We start from the raw sequence: 14149 nt of genomic DNA, 5'->3' as shown, positions 1-14149 counted from the left end.
GAGAGAGAGAGAGAGAGAGAGAGAGAGAGAGAGAGAGAGAGAGAGAAATACAGGCATATTACTCAAAATATGGACAGCCTGGCTGATTTGAATCCTAGTTTGACCACTTCAGGTAAGCTGCCTGATTGTAGCCCGGGTTTCTCATCTTCATTGTGGGGGTACTAATAATATGTCATGGGCAGTATGCTCAGCTACCATCTATGCTGTCACTAGAAGGTATACATTCCAGCATTAATTGCCTGGATTTGAACCTCAGCTGATTTATTGCTATAGCAAAGTTTCATCATCTTCTTGTGCCCAAATTTCCTCATCTGTTGTATAAGGAAGCCAGTTAGATAATGACAAAGGTCCTAATGACTTGCTACTTCACAGTATTTGTGTTGCTAGAACTGAAAGGGCAAGAGGAAATTATGAACAGAGGATCTGAGATGAACTTAGGCTTTCTCCTCTTGGGCTACCAGCTCTCTAAACTAAGATTAACTTCTCTAACATTGTTTTGATTCTATGAATTTAAGAACAATAATTTTTCTCCAGGGAAAGAGGAGCCAAACTCTTAGGTTCTCAAAGATATCAATTACCCATGAAATCCTAAGAATTGCCAAAGTACTATATTATCTTCTTGCTCAAATGTTTGGACTTATAAGTAATTATATTCATATTTTTACAATTTTCTCTTTAGATTAATTTATTCTTGAATGAAATCAAACTTACTCTAACCTGGCATCCCTAACAGTAAGTTCCTTAAAAATACGGTGTTTGCTTGGTTTTCCCTAAATAGACTGTTAGAACTTGGAAAGATTCTCCCACAGTACCTTTTAATCTTTTCATCAAAATAATATATAATAATAGCTCTTATTCTTGTATCTGAAAATGCTAAAACTTTTGTTTTACTTATTTCTATTTATTTCTAACCATAGTCTAGAAGAAAGAATGTTGTAGCTTCAGAACAGCACATATTGTAGCCTTAAAGGGTCTGAATCACTATTTGAAGAATAATTAATTGGAGATTTTTGAATGGGATATTTAATATCTTTTAGCTTGAGTTGATAAGAAAAATATGGCCTATATAAAAGTCATCCAGTGAAATAACCATTGGACTATTTTTTGGCTTAAATATGATGTTATTTCCTCATCCTCAATTTATCTGAATTTATTACCTAAAGTAGGAATGATAAAAATGCTAAGTGTCTTTTAGGTCTGTAAGTGCTAGATTTTAATTATTATAATTTTTTTTTAGCTTGGGATTTTATTTTCTCTCAACACAACTTAGATTTGTGATCATTTTAAATTGTGTCTAGGGGATGCTTTTTTTCTGGTCCTAGAAAGAAAAAAATAGAAAATGAAACATCATTGTTTTAAAAATATCCCTCCATGCCATTGATGAAATTCAAAAGAACTTCAAGGATGAAAAGGGATGATGCAGCTTCAAACCTCGACTGGCTCCCTGGAAGGTGAGTCACAGAGAAGGGCTCTGTGTGCAGTATTCACGGGGACAGCACACAGGGCAACATCATTCTTCTGTGCTAGCAGGGAGCTGATGTTAACTGAAATATCCTCCCTGTGGAGGTTCTTCAGAGAAGGATTTGCACAGACTTCAGGGGAGGTGAGGCAGCCATTCCCCCATAGATGTCTAAGATGAAGCCCCTGGAGTGTAAAGGATGCCAAACAGTGGTCAGCAGAAATCATGCAGAATTGGAAGCTTTAATTGGACCCAGTGGAATCTAATATTTTCAAAGACTCACCTAACTCCAAGCATATGGCTTTTTACAATTGAAATTGTAAATGTGTAGGCTATTTTTATTCCTCTATAACTGTAACCTGAATGTGAAAGAGAGTTCCTGTAAATCGATTCTGAAAGATGCTTTTAAACACCTGTCCAATCAATCAACACTTTAAAGCACTGCCTTCCTAAAAATAAACTAGCTGTACTTCATATTTCACTTGCCCTTTTACCTTTCCACTGATAATTATTCAATGTTGGCTAATAATTAATTGTAATGAAAATGGTATTTCCATGTGCCTGATGAACAACTGGGAGCAGGTATAGGACATGCGATGAGTGTCTATGAATGCATACAGCAGATTGCCCTCTGGGTTTGAATGTGTTATTTTTGGTGGTATTATTTCCTGTGTAGCTCTATGGGAATAACAAAGCCAACAGACTGGCAGCACTTTTCACACTTGGATGCCTGCAGAGCATGCCCTGTGGATAAGCATTGCAACCACTCCCTGTGGGGCTGGTTTCTTGGTGCCAGAGGGAAGGTAAGGGCAGCACAGAGGGTTTGCTGGTACAGGTTGATACATGACCTCACTCCACTATTTCCTTCCATGGACCCACTCAGAGCTGACACACCTGCTCCCCAGGACTGTGGTACCTAGCACAGCAACAAACATTCACTTGAGCAACCTGAGATGTATCCAGCCCAAGTCCAGGCCACTTAACACTCTACTGTGGGGGAAGATCAGCCAAGAATAGTAACTACCTTGTTATAAGGCAGCAATCTGTGACATCTATGAAATAGTCAAGTATTCTTTGCATTTCGTTCTGGGAGGTGAGTTTGTAATAAATGAAGGTGAGTGCTTGATGTCCAAACTAGGTGGCTTTTAAACCTAAAAGAGGCAACTTAATATCAAAACATATTTAAAGGATCTTCAATAGAAAGAAAAAAAGGAAAAGCAAGTTTGTTCCTCTTCTTAAAAGTACGTATTTTCAATGACAAATATATTTTGATGATTCTTCTATGTAATATAAACACATTTAAAGGCTCTACGATACAATATAGTTGCCCAAGATGAAATAACAGTTGAGCTCAACTATATTACTTGAGTCAGAGGTGTCCCTGAGGCTTCTTCCTGTAGTTTAGTTACCTCAAGGACCTTGCTTCATATGGAGCTAGGATGAACTAGGAGTCTGGGTTCTGCCCCAGCCTAGAGCAACTAAACTGAATCCAAAAGAAATGATACCATGATGTTTTCACAAACCATCATGAAGTATTCTTTGCTTCGAAAAAGGGTATACTGTACAGAAATTGTCAGGTCTTCATATTTTTAGTAATTCAGCTTTCTAATACCCCATTTTAGATGACTGTTAGTTATCATACTAATGGTTATGATAAATTGCCCCTATTGAACCTGGATTCATGTGTAATTTCATGTGGAGTGTTGGCTTTAAGCATCCCACTGCTGCACTGTTAGGTAAGTTTTGTTATTACTATAGAGGAGGAAGCTAAGAATTAGAGAAACTAATGGCAAACAACTTGTAACTATCTTAAACTTAAGCTGAGTTGTTCTGATAAGACCTTGGTTCCTGAACTTGGCCCCTGGAACTGACTGGTAGGATAAAAGAATAAAAGACTCCTTCAATTCCTTTATGCTCTTTCAATCCTGAGATCTATATACAAATCACTAATGATTGACTGTGTAATACATATGTAAATAAGAAAGCATATTCAACAATTCCAGTTTCAGTCTATATTATCTTCTTAATCATCTTCCTACTGTTTATAGCAATTTGAGCTAAGCAATGTAGTTATCAATGTGTGCCTGAAAACCACTTCTAAAATTGGCAGTAGTCACAATTCATTTACTCATTGTTTACTCAAAATCTTGTTATCCAAATTCTGTCTGATTAGACTTTATGATTTCATGACTTTCACTTTTGTGCTGAAACCTAAACATCATTAGTTAAAGAAAAAAAATGCTGTACCTATGAGGGATGAGAAATGCCTTTACCTATCTACTCCAGATTTAAAAAAATGTCTGAAATAAACAGAGTTTAAGGAAAATTTGCTTATTCCATCACAGACAAAGCTGTGAATGAAGAAGGAATGGAATAATTATGTAAACTTACATATCCATCACAGACAAAGCTGTGAATGAAGAAGGAATGGAATAATTATGTAAACTTACATAAGAAAGTGAAAATACAGCAGAGCTCTGCTATCAGCAATATCTCTAAAATATAAATAATCATCCCTTTCTCTGAAAGTTTTTCTTGATTTTGAGGACACTCAGGAGCATGTATGGTAGGCAACACTGAAGCTGTCACGATCACCTTAATCAAGTGCTTCTTCATTCCATCCATGGGGAGTACACAATGTCTAATGAGGTTTGGGGATGATTTGTTAAGCTAAGGTTTCCACCAGACGAAGAGTTCTTTCATTAATTATGATTCTCCCATAGAGGCTAACCAAGCAGTGTTTCTTCATCTTAAAAAAAAAAAGTCTTCCAGAGCCTGTGTAAATTCATGAAGCCACAGTAAATTGACTTCTCTTGAAGATAATTTGAAAATAAGTCAGATCTGGTTGCATAGACACCTACATCTGGAATTTAAGGATTTTCTGCTGTCGGAGTAAGAACTTAAGCTAACCTCACCAAAGTACAGCGAAAGATATGAAGTGGTAAATGGGAGATGAGAGTTCTGAAGCCATTTTAAGCTCTTCTGTGACCAAGTAATAGTTAGAGGCATTGCATTAACTGTGTTCAGTACAAGGATTTGATTTTGGAAACTAGTGGGCTTCAATAAAAAATGAGGAGATAAACATGAATATTAACTGGGCACAGTGACATGTGCCATTGATCCCAGCACTTGGAAGCCAGGATTTCTGTGAGATTGAGGCCAACCTGGTCTACATAGCAAGCTCCAGGCCAGCTGGGTCTACAAAGAGACCCTGTCTCAAAAAAAAAGAAATAAATAAAACATGAAAATAAATTAGACATCATTTATAATTTATATGACATATATTAAACATTTTACAATGCACTACATCATAAAATACTCTAAAAGCAAAAATAATCAGAGGAGGATAAATTTGATATATCTTATTTGGAAAATTTAATGATAACTAAGGGGAACAATATTTTGTGTGGTACTAAGAACTGAACTTGGCAATCATCCCACTATTGAGCTCATTCCATAGCCTTTTCCCCCCTTATTTTGAGACAAGATCCCAAAATCCACGCTGGCCTTAAACTTATTCTGTAGCCCAAGCAGGCTTTGAGCTTGTGATTCTCCTGCCTCAGCCTATTTTGGGCTTCAATATTGCACTTGCAAATATTAATACAACATACAAACTCATTTTGTATGTAAAAAATTATTAAGAAAAAGTTCAGTCATTGTGATACCATGGATAATATAAAAGACGAGAAACATGCTAAATATTCACTAGGAAACTGATGAAACTATGTCTTATACATGTGCTGTCGTAGACTGATATACAGGAACAACTCTCCTTGTGGTTATGAAAGGAAGTGAGCAGGAAACAAAATAAGGTAGATTGTGTACTAAGATTTGAGAAAACACACAAATTTCTCCTGTCAGGAAATATAAAAATAACAGCTGCCTTCAGGAAAGGGAACTGGAGACCTGAGAGACTGAGCTGGCAAGAAGGTTTACTGTTCAGGAAAATCTCTTGATCGTGATGAGATTTCTATTCAAGTGCTTCTATTAGCCACTCAAGCCAGTTAACCAATGGACCTTTCACAAAACTCTGAAAAGAAGAGCAACCTGAAATACTTACATTGCAAAGTCAGGTAAAATTGTGTCAATGAAGTGATTCAGAAAATTAGTGCTCAAACATTTTTGCTGCCTTATCTCTTTATATTCTTTTAAAAAATATTTATTTGTTATTTTTATTTTATGTATATGCATGTATTACTTCCATGTATGTACGTGCACGTGTCATGCAATACCTGAGGAGGACAGAAGTGGCCGTTGGATTCCCTGGAACTGGAATTGTAAACTGTTGTTAGTTGCCATGTAGGTGCCTGTGATTTGAACCTGGATCTTCTGCAAGAACAGGCAGTATTCTTAACTACTAAGCCACTTCTCCAGCCCATCTCTTTATACTCTTTAAAATGATAGACAACTTGAAGCTTTTAGTTTATGTAAAATATTTGTCATTCAAAAACTGAGAAATTTAAGAATATTTATCTCAAAATTCGTTTGTGAAAACAATTATAACCATGATTAAAATAACCTCCCCAGACAAAGGAGAAGAGTAACAATGTTTCCTGTTTTTGCTAGCTTTTAAAAACAGCAGGTTTTCAAAGCTACCTTCATGTTTCGTCTACTGCAACATGACTGGCACTGAATTATGTAGCTTCCAAATAACTCCACTGAGAAAATGCACAGTGGAAAAAGCTAATGCTATGTTAATATTGTTCATGATAACACATGAACCTAGAGCAACATCTTCAAAGCTTAACTTGAAATGGATTAAAGACGTTTAACGCGAGATATGAAATAGCTGTAAGAGAAAAGGGTAAATGTATTGTGACATTGGAGTGGTATGAAAATCCAAGTAAAAAGAGAAAGATAAATGGAATCAGACTAAAAGTTTTCACAAAAAATGATAGTTTGAAGACAACCTACAGATTAGAAGTTTCGAAGTTTTGCAAACTATACAGCTAATAATGTGTTCATAGCTAGAATTACAAAGAAGTCTAAAAACCTGAGTACTAAATATAATAAAGAACCCCTCCCCCAAATAAACCAGCTGAAAATGGGAAGTAAGCCTGAATAAACACTTACCCAAAGAAGAGACACATATACAAGTAAATTTTAAAAACTCTTCGATATCATTAATCATCAGGAAACTGCAAATCTAAACCACAATGAGATATGGTTGTGACAATGGTCATTATCAAAAAGACTAAAGATAATAAATGTTGATGAGGATGTGGAGAAAGGAAAGCCTTGCACCTGTTTGGTGAGAATGTAGATTACTAGAGTTATTATACAAAACAGTATGGAGGTTCAAAATAACAACAACAACAAAACAACAACCATATAATCCAATAATCCCACTATTGAAAATTTGGATATATATCCATAGGAAATGAAATCAGTATGTTGCAGAAGTATCTACACTCACATGCTTGTTGCAGAAATATTCATAATAGCTCAAAATGGAAACAATCTCTGTGCATCATTGATGAACAGATAAGGAAATGTTATGCAGATATACAATATGATAATTTGGAGCCATAAAAAGAACAGAAACATAGAGATAATGAAAATGTATTAAGTATTTGAAAAGTTGGAAAGAATTTTGAATGTTTTAGCATAAAGTGACAAATGTTTAAGTTGATAGATATGTTTAACTGGATTTAAATATTATATGATATATACATATATTAAAGCATGTTTCCCTAGTACTATGTACAAAAAGATACAAGATGAACTTGACTACAGGCAGAGGTCACAGATGCAGATTATTTCATGCTAATGGCAAGTATTGGGGTATTAATGCTAGTCGAAGCAAGGAGACCCTGAGAGGTGTTGCAGACACTTGTTAGTATACATTATTGACTGTTCAATGGATGCAAGGTGGTGTGGTCTTACATCCAGCCTAATGACTGATTTCCTCATATTTCCCAGTTGAAAATGACCCTTACTACCTGCCTTTTTGAGATTCAAGGAATATTTCTTGATCCAAATCAGTCATGTATAACATTCTAGTTCCCTGAGAATGTCATCTAGAGCCTCTGAGAGAAGTGAATCCTAAGGCTGTTTAGCTAAGATATCTAGGGGATGTTTTTGTCCTCCTACCACTCTGGTTCATAGAGTTTTATCTAGGAGTCAGCTATTATCCAAACTATCTGTACTAGGACCATAATAATTTAGCACTTGAATCATGCTGAATTTTGCTTCAACACTCCTGCCTCAGGTCTTAAGAAGGCTATTATAACCAAAAAGTCCTATTATAGATGTGTCTGGATTTGTTGCCAATCTGCTACTAGAACAAAGTCTACTTTATCTAGAGTGTCTCACAAAAATCTATGTGGAAAAAAATGTGTCATAACTAAGTACCCATGGTTTTCGCCCAAGGAACGGATACAATTCTTCTTTTGCATTAATGAGAACAAATTAAATTGCCACATTGTCCCATCCACGGCTGTCAGAGGAATAACTTGGTTCCAGTAGCATTACCTGTGATGACTCTTATATGTTTTCTTTCCTGCTTTATTCCAATGATATGTTTTCCATACGTCAACCTAAAATATGGTTTTGTGCTATCTCTAATTCTCTCTATATGCATATATATTATTGAATTTTGTAGTTCATATAAAACATCTTAATCCTCTGTGTCCCCAAAGGGCCTGGTTCATCCGAGGGGCGGGGCCTGCTGCTGAGAATTGCCTGCAGAGAGTTCCCAGGGGCAGAATGAGCTTTTGGCACCATCCTGGACAGAAGCGGGTCCAGCCAGGCATGCGAGAAAAAGGATGGCCCTGGTTTCGCACACGTGTGGACACCAGAGGGGGCATATACTGACCTGGGACGAGACTGCAGGCCTACGAGGTGTGGGTGAAAGCTAATGGTGACTATGGGCTGGGTGCGGAAGTGATCTGGGCTGGTGGGCTGCTGAGCCACAGGACAGAACTGGGCACTGGGTGTCCGCCTTCTGTGAGGCGCTCCATTTTCCCCCACCCAAGATATTCAGATAAAGATATGTTATATGGTTTGTCTAATAGCACCTGGAGCAAGAGACCCTGAAGAGAGTAAGGGCAGGTCAAACAGAAAACGAGAAGGAGAAAATTTAGTGGGATATCCTCTTTATACCCCCTTCCCATTGACACCCTCCCATATCCCCCATACTGGATTTCATGAACTCTGTTATTTATGGTAAGGCTATCAATTCACGTTAGTGTCCCCAATGTTCCTCAATGCATGTTCATCCACTTGGGTCTATTAAACCTATCTAGAGTCCCTCCCTTAAAGAAAATCAGCTATTCCTCACCCAATAGTAATCAGCTGCCAACAGTTCTTTGGCTAAGACTGGACCCTGCTGCCCTTCTCTAGTTCTTTTACTCAGTGATAGGTAGGCACAAACACAAATGGGAAAACCCCTATATTTTCAGTTCTAGGAGGTCTGCTTACTATCAAGAGTTAACAAGTCTATGTACAATTTTCACTGTAAACTCTTTTCTATTAGTTTTGCTAAAGCATTAATAGACAAAGGAGGGTTATATTTATATGCACTCCTAAAGAAAAACAAAGAACATTACATATTCATTTAAATGAATGCTTATGAAGAGGTTTTCTATTTATCTTATGTATATAGTTTACATCAGAAAATCCAGGCTGGTGGCATCTCACATGTGGGCCATGGCCTCACTCCAAACTGTTGAAACTCATTGTGGATCTGGAACAATTTACTAAAGTCTCACTCACCACTGCTGCCAAGATGGTGAAATTATATTGAAAAGAACATTTCAGAGCAAATTTAATGCTTTCTTGTCCAAGAAAGGTGAAACCAGGACGGCAGCAGGCAGACCTAATGATGAGGTTAGAAGAGCCTGGAGAACCTTCAGGAAAAACAACAAAAAGGGAGAAGCAAGAAGCATGATGACCTCATTTTGAATACATGCTGTTCATTCTTTAACATACTATGACATGCACCTAGACAAAAATGGACCATGATAATAAGACAGGATTCTGTGACCCTGTCAGTGATGTGTATGCCTAGCCCCTCATCTTGTGCTTCATGAATTAGTAATCGGTTTATCAATCATGAACTAAGGCAGACGTGAGGTATTGTTCAGATACAATTAAGATTCTTAAGTGGTTTGCTTTAAAACAATCCAAAGGGTGGTTATCCAAGGTAGGATGACCGAGGCAGGTGAGCTCCCCAAAAGAAGATGGAGAAGTCAGTTTCTTTATTCTGCAGACCTTGAAAAAGCAAACTTCCAGGAAGTTTACAGTTGCAAGGAACATGGGTCTGAAAGACAAACCGCCGCCTCATGTGAGAGCCCAGACTTGCCCATCACTTCGGCTATTGTCTTTTGAGATTCTGAACAGAGGAGTCAGAGGCAAATCCAGTATACTTGGGACTGGAGAGATGGCTCAGCAGTTAAGAGCACTGATTGCTCTTACAGAAGACCTAGGTTTGAATTCCAGCACCCACATGGAGGCTAACAACTGTCCATAAGTCTAATTCCAGGGGATCTGCCATCTTCGTCTTTCCTCCACAAGTTCACTTACTACATGCACACATAACACTCATACACATAAAATAAAAATAAATAAATCAAAGTGGAGAGATTCTGATAGCTCAGATCAGTACAGTACCTGCAGCTGCCACTGACTGACCTTTCCTATAGACATAAAATAAATTTTAAGCAACTACTTTAAAACATAATACTAAATCCAGTACACTTGACCCAGGAAAACTGAAATGAAGAATGCATGTTGATTTAAAATGCTAAGTTTGTGATAACATGGTATGCCATAATAAAGATTAACATAATCATGGCCAGCACTATAGAAAAAATGTCAAGCATATGTGATCTCAATACAATCTTGGTATAAGTATAGAACTGAAGAAATATTCAGGGTATTCACAAATACACATGTCTACAAATAAATAAAATCCATACATACCCAAACCTGTATTGTAAAGGGAGAAAAAGTAAACTTGCTTTCACTGACTTCATCTCAAAATTTGTTCTATGTTTTGTCCTTCTTGTCTTGGATAAGTTAGATAATCACATGTTTTTTTAACTTAAACACCTCAGGATCATCACTGACACAGAGTGCACTTCAGCCCTTCTAACAAATTCGTTATCAAATTCCACAAACTCCTTTTAACTAGTTTTACCCCCGCTAAATCTCCATCTCTACTGACCCTCATGAACTCTTCTTGGAACCAGCAATCCTTCCATTTGGATTCCTTGTCAGTAATTTCCTTACCAGCATCCCTAAGTCTGCCTGCACTCTTTCTGCAGTCCTAAACATAGTCCCTAGAATGACCAATACAGAGGGAAGAAAGGAGGAAGAGTGGAACTGGATGGGTGGAGATGGGAGAAGAAAAGACAGAGCAAGCCTAGGGACCTGTGCAGGGAGTATGAAATGCATTTGCACATATTACTGGCTCATATCATTTTCTGGGGAACAACGGAAAGCCACGCTAGGATTTGCAACAGAGAAATGGCATTTAAAAGAAGTATAGCATCACTTTTCTATACAGGAAATCATTATTAACTTGGAAATGAAAGTTCTCATATGAACCAGCAAAATTCTTGCAAGGAAAAGCTGATTACTAACTCCTTAACCTTGGATAGATTGGACAAAATTATATGTCTTCCTAGCTTTCTATTCTGGAAATGCACACATAACATAAAATTTGTTGTCTTAGTCATTTAAAATTACAATTTTGGACAAACAGAATTTGGAAGATGAAATTGTAATAATTACCGCGAGGATCTGTTTCAGTGGAACTTAGTTCTGTTTCCTTCTCTCTTTTGCTAAATGCTGAAACATGGAACAATATTCACTCTGCCCATCAATACTGAATGAAAGCTTGCTGAGGGAGCTTGATCTCAGGGAGTACACACATCTCAACAGCAACAAAGTGAACATCTCAATAGCTGCTAGTGAAGAAGTTAGGGGAAAAAGAGAGTTGGCCATCATTAGGGAATATTTCACATTTGGTTGAGTAGTATGTCTGAGCAGAGACAAGCCAGACACGATGGCTCACATCTGTAATTACAGTCTCTGAGAGGCAGAGTCAGGAGGATCAAGAATTCAAGGCCAGCCTTGCATAGACAGTGAATACAAGGCCAACCTGAGCTACATGACACCCTGTTTCAAAACATGTTTTAAAGAGATCAATAGAGAAAATCCCTACCACCTAGAATAAAATGAAACAGAATAGCAGTCTCCATATTGAAAATGAAAAGACTTTTCACATACCACCTCTATTTCCACAACTCAATTCCAAAATAGCATGATAGATCATCTTCCACCACAGGGTATTCCTGTGAACAAAGTGGCCACATCTAACCAATTAATCTGTAGATGTGTTGTCAAAGGGACACTCCAAGAACTGAAATGCTACACCTGTGCTCCCCTTCTCTTTCTTGTCCTTGCCCATGCTGACCAAATACACACTCTTAGAGAGATTTTTTAAAAAGGAACACATACTGCTTGAATCCAAACTATGAAAGTGTCTAATTCCAGTTCTCTGTGATTTGGAAGAAAAAACTCCAACAACTTAAGCAGAGATCAAAGGAACATTCTTTTCATACTCATCCCAGATGCCACAAATTTTTAAAGGCTAACACAGCCAGGGGGATGACTAGGCAGATCTTAAAGCAATCTGGTAGTAATGTGCCATCAGCTTGTTTTAAGGCCACACTTCCATTTGAGACTGTAGTCAGCTGAGCAGTGGGGAGCTGAGCTAGGGCTGCTAACTGCACAGCTCACCAGATACAGGAGTGGGATTTACCATGCCAAATATACAGAAGCCTGGATTGAGCCAAAAATCTGGAAGGAGAAAATATAAAGAGGTTTCTGTTCTCCAAGGCTTAAAAGTGTGTAAGATTCCATGAGGCAGAACCTTGTGAAATTGGCAATATTTGAAAACTTTCACAAGGCTGGTTCAACTCAGTACATTGCCGAAATGAAGAGGAGAGGATTCATTTTAAAATATTGCTATAATAACCCATCTATATCTCTAAGCCAAAGTAATGAAATACTGAAGCAGGAAAATATATGATATAATCGGGAAACCATGACATGCACACTCCCTTTGAACTCTTTGATTTTGAAAATTCATGACTTATGTCAATATGCCCAAGCTTGTGCAATGTTCTTAAATAAGCAAAAAGATTTCTTGAAATAAAAATATCAAAATAATCTAATATAAAGCTTGATCATTTGATAGCAATTACAAATGTTAGAAAGACTTTTAAAGAGTACAGTGAAATGTTGGCTTTAGTTGATGCCTCTTCACTCTGCTACTCAACATCTCTGGGTAACATAAAAACAGATCCATTCTCATTATACGACTGGACGTTTTATCATATCAATTCCTATTTCTTGGTATGAATAAAAAGTGAAATGAACACTAGAGCATTCTAATATCCACCAGAAGGGAATGTTAAGTGCCAAAAAGAATGTTCTTATTGTAGAGGCAATCTTAACATGATTGGAAAGACACAGTTATAATACTGGAGTGATGATATTAAGGGAAGGAAATAGAGTGTCTTTTCTCTCTACTGGTTTGACTTCTTAGACATTTAAAAAATAAAATTATTTGGAGAATCCAAAGTAATATTAGATGGAGAAAAATAACCAGTAATACTACGCCTTTTCTTCATACAAAGACAACATTTATATCAGGGCTGTTCTTTTTTTTTTTTTTTTTAATCCCCCTCACTGTGAAATTTTATGATCCATGCCCCTATGTTCACTCATTCCTAGGGTTGAGGAATTCCTCTTCTATTGGAGGTTAAGGTAAAACAAACTAAGCAATTACCTGAGTGAAAAGTAAGGAAGCTTCAACTTTAATTTTTAATCTTAAACTGTGATTAATCAGATTCATGAAAAAAAAAAATAAAACAGTCCTATGGCTGTAACATGTAAAGCCCAGGCTGACGAAACAGTTGAGTATAAAGTACAAAACTATATTCCTTTGTCAGATGACAGACAAAGTTCCTGGTATCTGGTACCCTTCCCTTTTGGTGTACTAATGACAAAAAGCTCAAAATACATAGTTGATAAAACATTTATACAAATGGGTGGTGGGCAGCACTAGACTGAGAACTATTGGACACTGATTGCTCCTGGGTGAGGGAGACTGTGCCTTACACACATGATCTCTAGATGGGCTGACTAGACTCCAGTGAATGAATTTACAGTAAAGGACATCTGGGTACAAATGTTTGACTGGGTAGGACATAACATGTACGGTGGAATGCATGAGTTCCAGTAGGGGGATGGAGGAGGTATGGGTGGAGCAGGGGGTCTAAATTTGATTAAGAACTATTGTATAAAATTACAAAAGCTCAATAAAAAAATTCATAGGTCCTCTGTTGATCACTGATACAGAAGCCATGGCAGAAAGCTTATTTTCTTGTATACTCAGCTCTGTCCTTTGTCTGGATTTCAAGTTTTCTGTGAATACAAAGAGGAATTTGTGTTTCCCTTTAAGAACAAAGAATTTGAATGCTCCTTAGATTCTATCACTGGAAACTCTTGCATTCTGAATGTTGGTATTCTCCTGGCCTCCAACCTTGAGCTTCTCTTCCATGATGGACACCTATGGTTTGGGTATTCTTTTGGATGCCTATTTTATGCCAGTAATTTTCAAACTCATTTATACCATGTAAAAGTTTTTGTGTCTGACAGGGAAGATTACATATA

At 37.2% G+C, this 14149-nt stretch overlaps 2 protein-coding genes across 6 annotated transcripts in view; both read right to left on the bottom strand.

The window, feature by feature from the left end:
• The window catches only part of LOC103724528 (cAMP-specific 3',5'-cyclic phosphodiesterase 4D-like), a 754636-nt gene that overhangs the window by 8341 nt on the left and 732146 nt on the right, over positions 1-14149 (bottom strand). The gene's annotated exons all lie outside the window — the stretch shown is intronic.
• The window catches only part of LOC115068189 (cAMP-specific 3',5'-cyclic phosphodiesterase 4D-like), a 20054-nt gene continuing 15142 nt past the window's right edge, over positions 9238-14149 (bottom strand). Inside the window, exon 2 of the mRNA XM_029557969.1 lies at positions 9238-9309. Coding sequence (XP_029413829.1) covers positions 9291-9309 — 19 coding nt within the window. The 3' untranslated portion in view covers positions 9238-9290. The remainder of the gene's footprint in view (positions 9310-14149) is intronic.

Source organism: Nannospalax galili, unplaced genomic scaffold, assembly GCF_000622305.1.
Source record: "Nannospalax galili isolate Female #2095 unplaced genomic scaffold, S.galili_v1.0 scaffold751, whole genome shotgun sequence".
NCBI lineage: Eukaryota > Metazoa > Chordata > Mammalia > Rodentia > Spalacidae > Nannospalax > Nannospalax galili.
The sequence above is the reverse complement of the archived record's forward strand: the minus strand, read 5'-3'. Positions and strand labels throughout refer to the sequence as shown.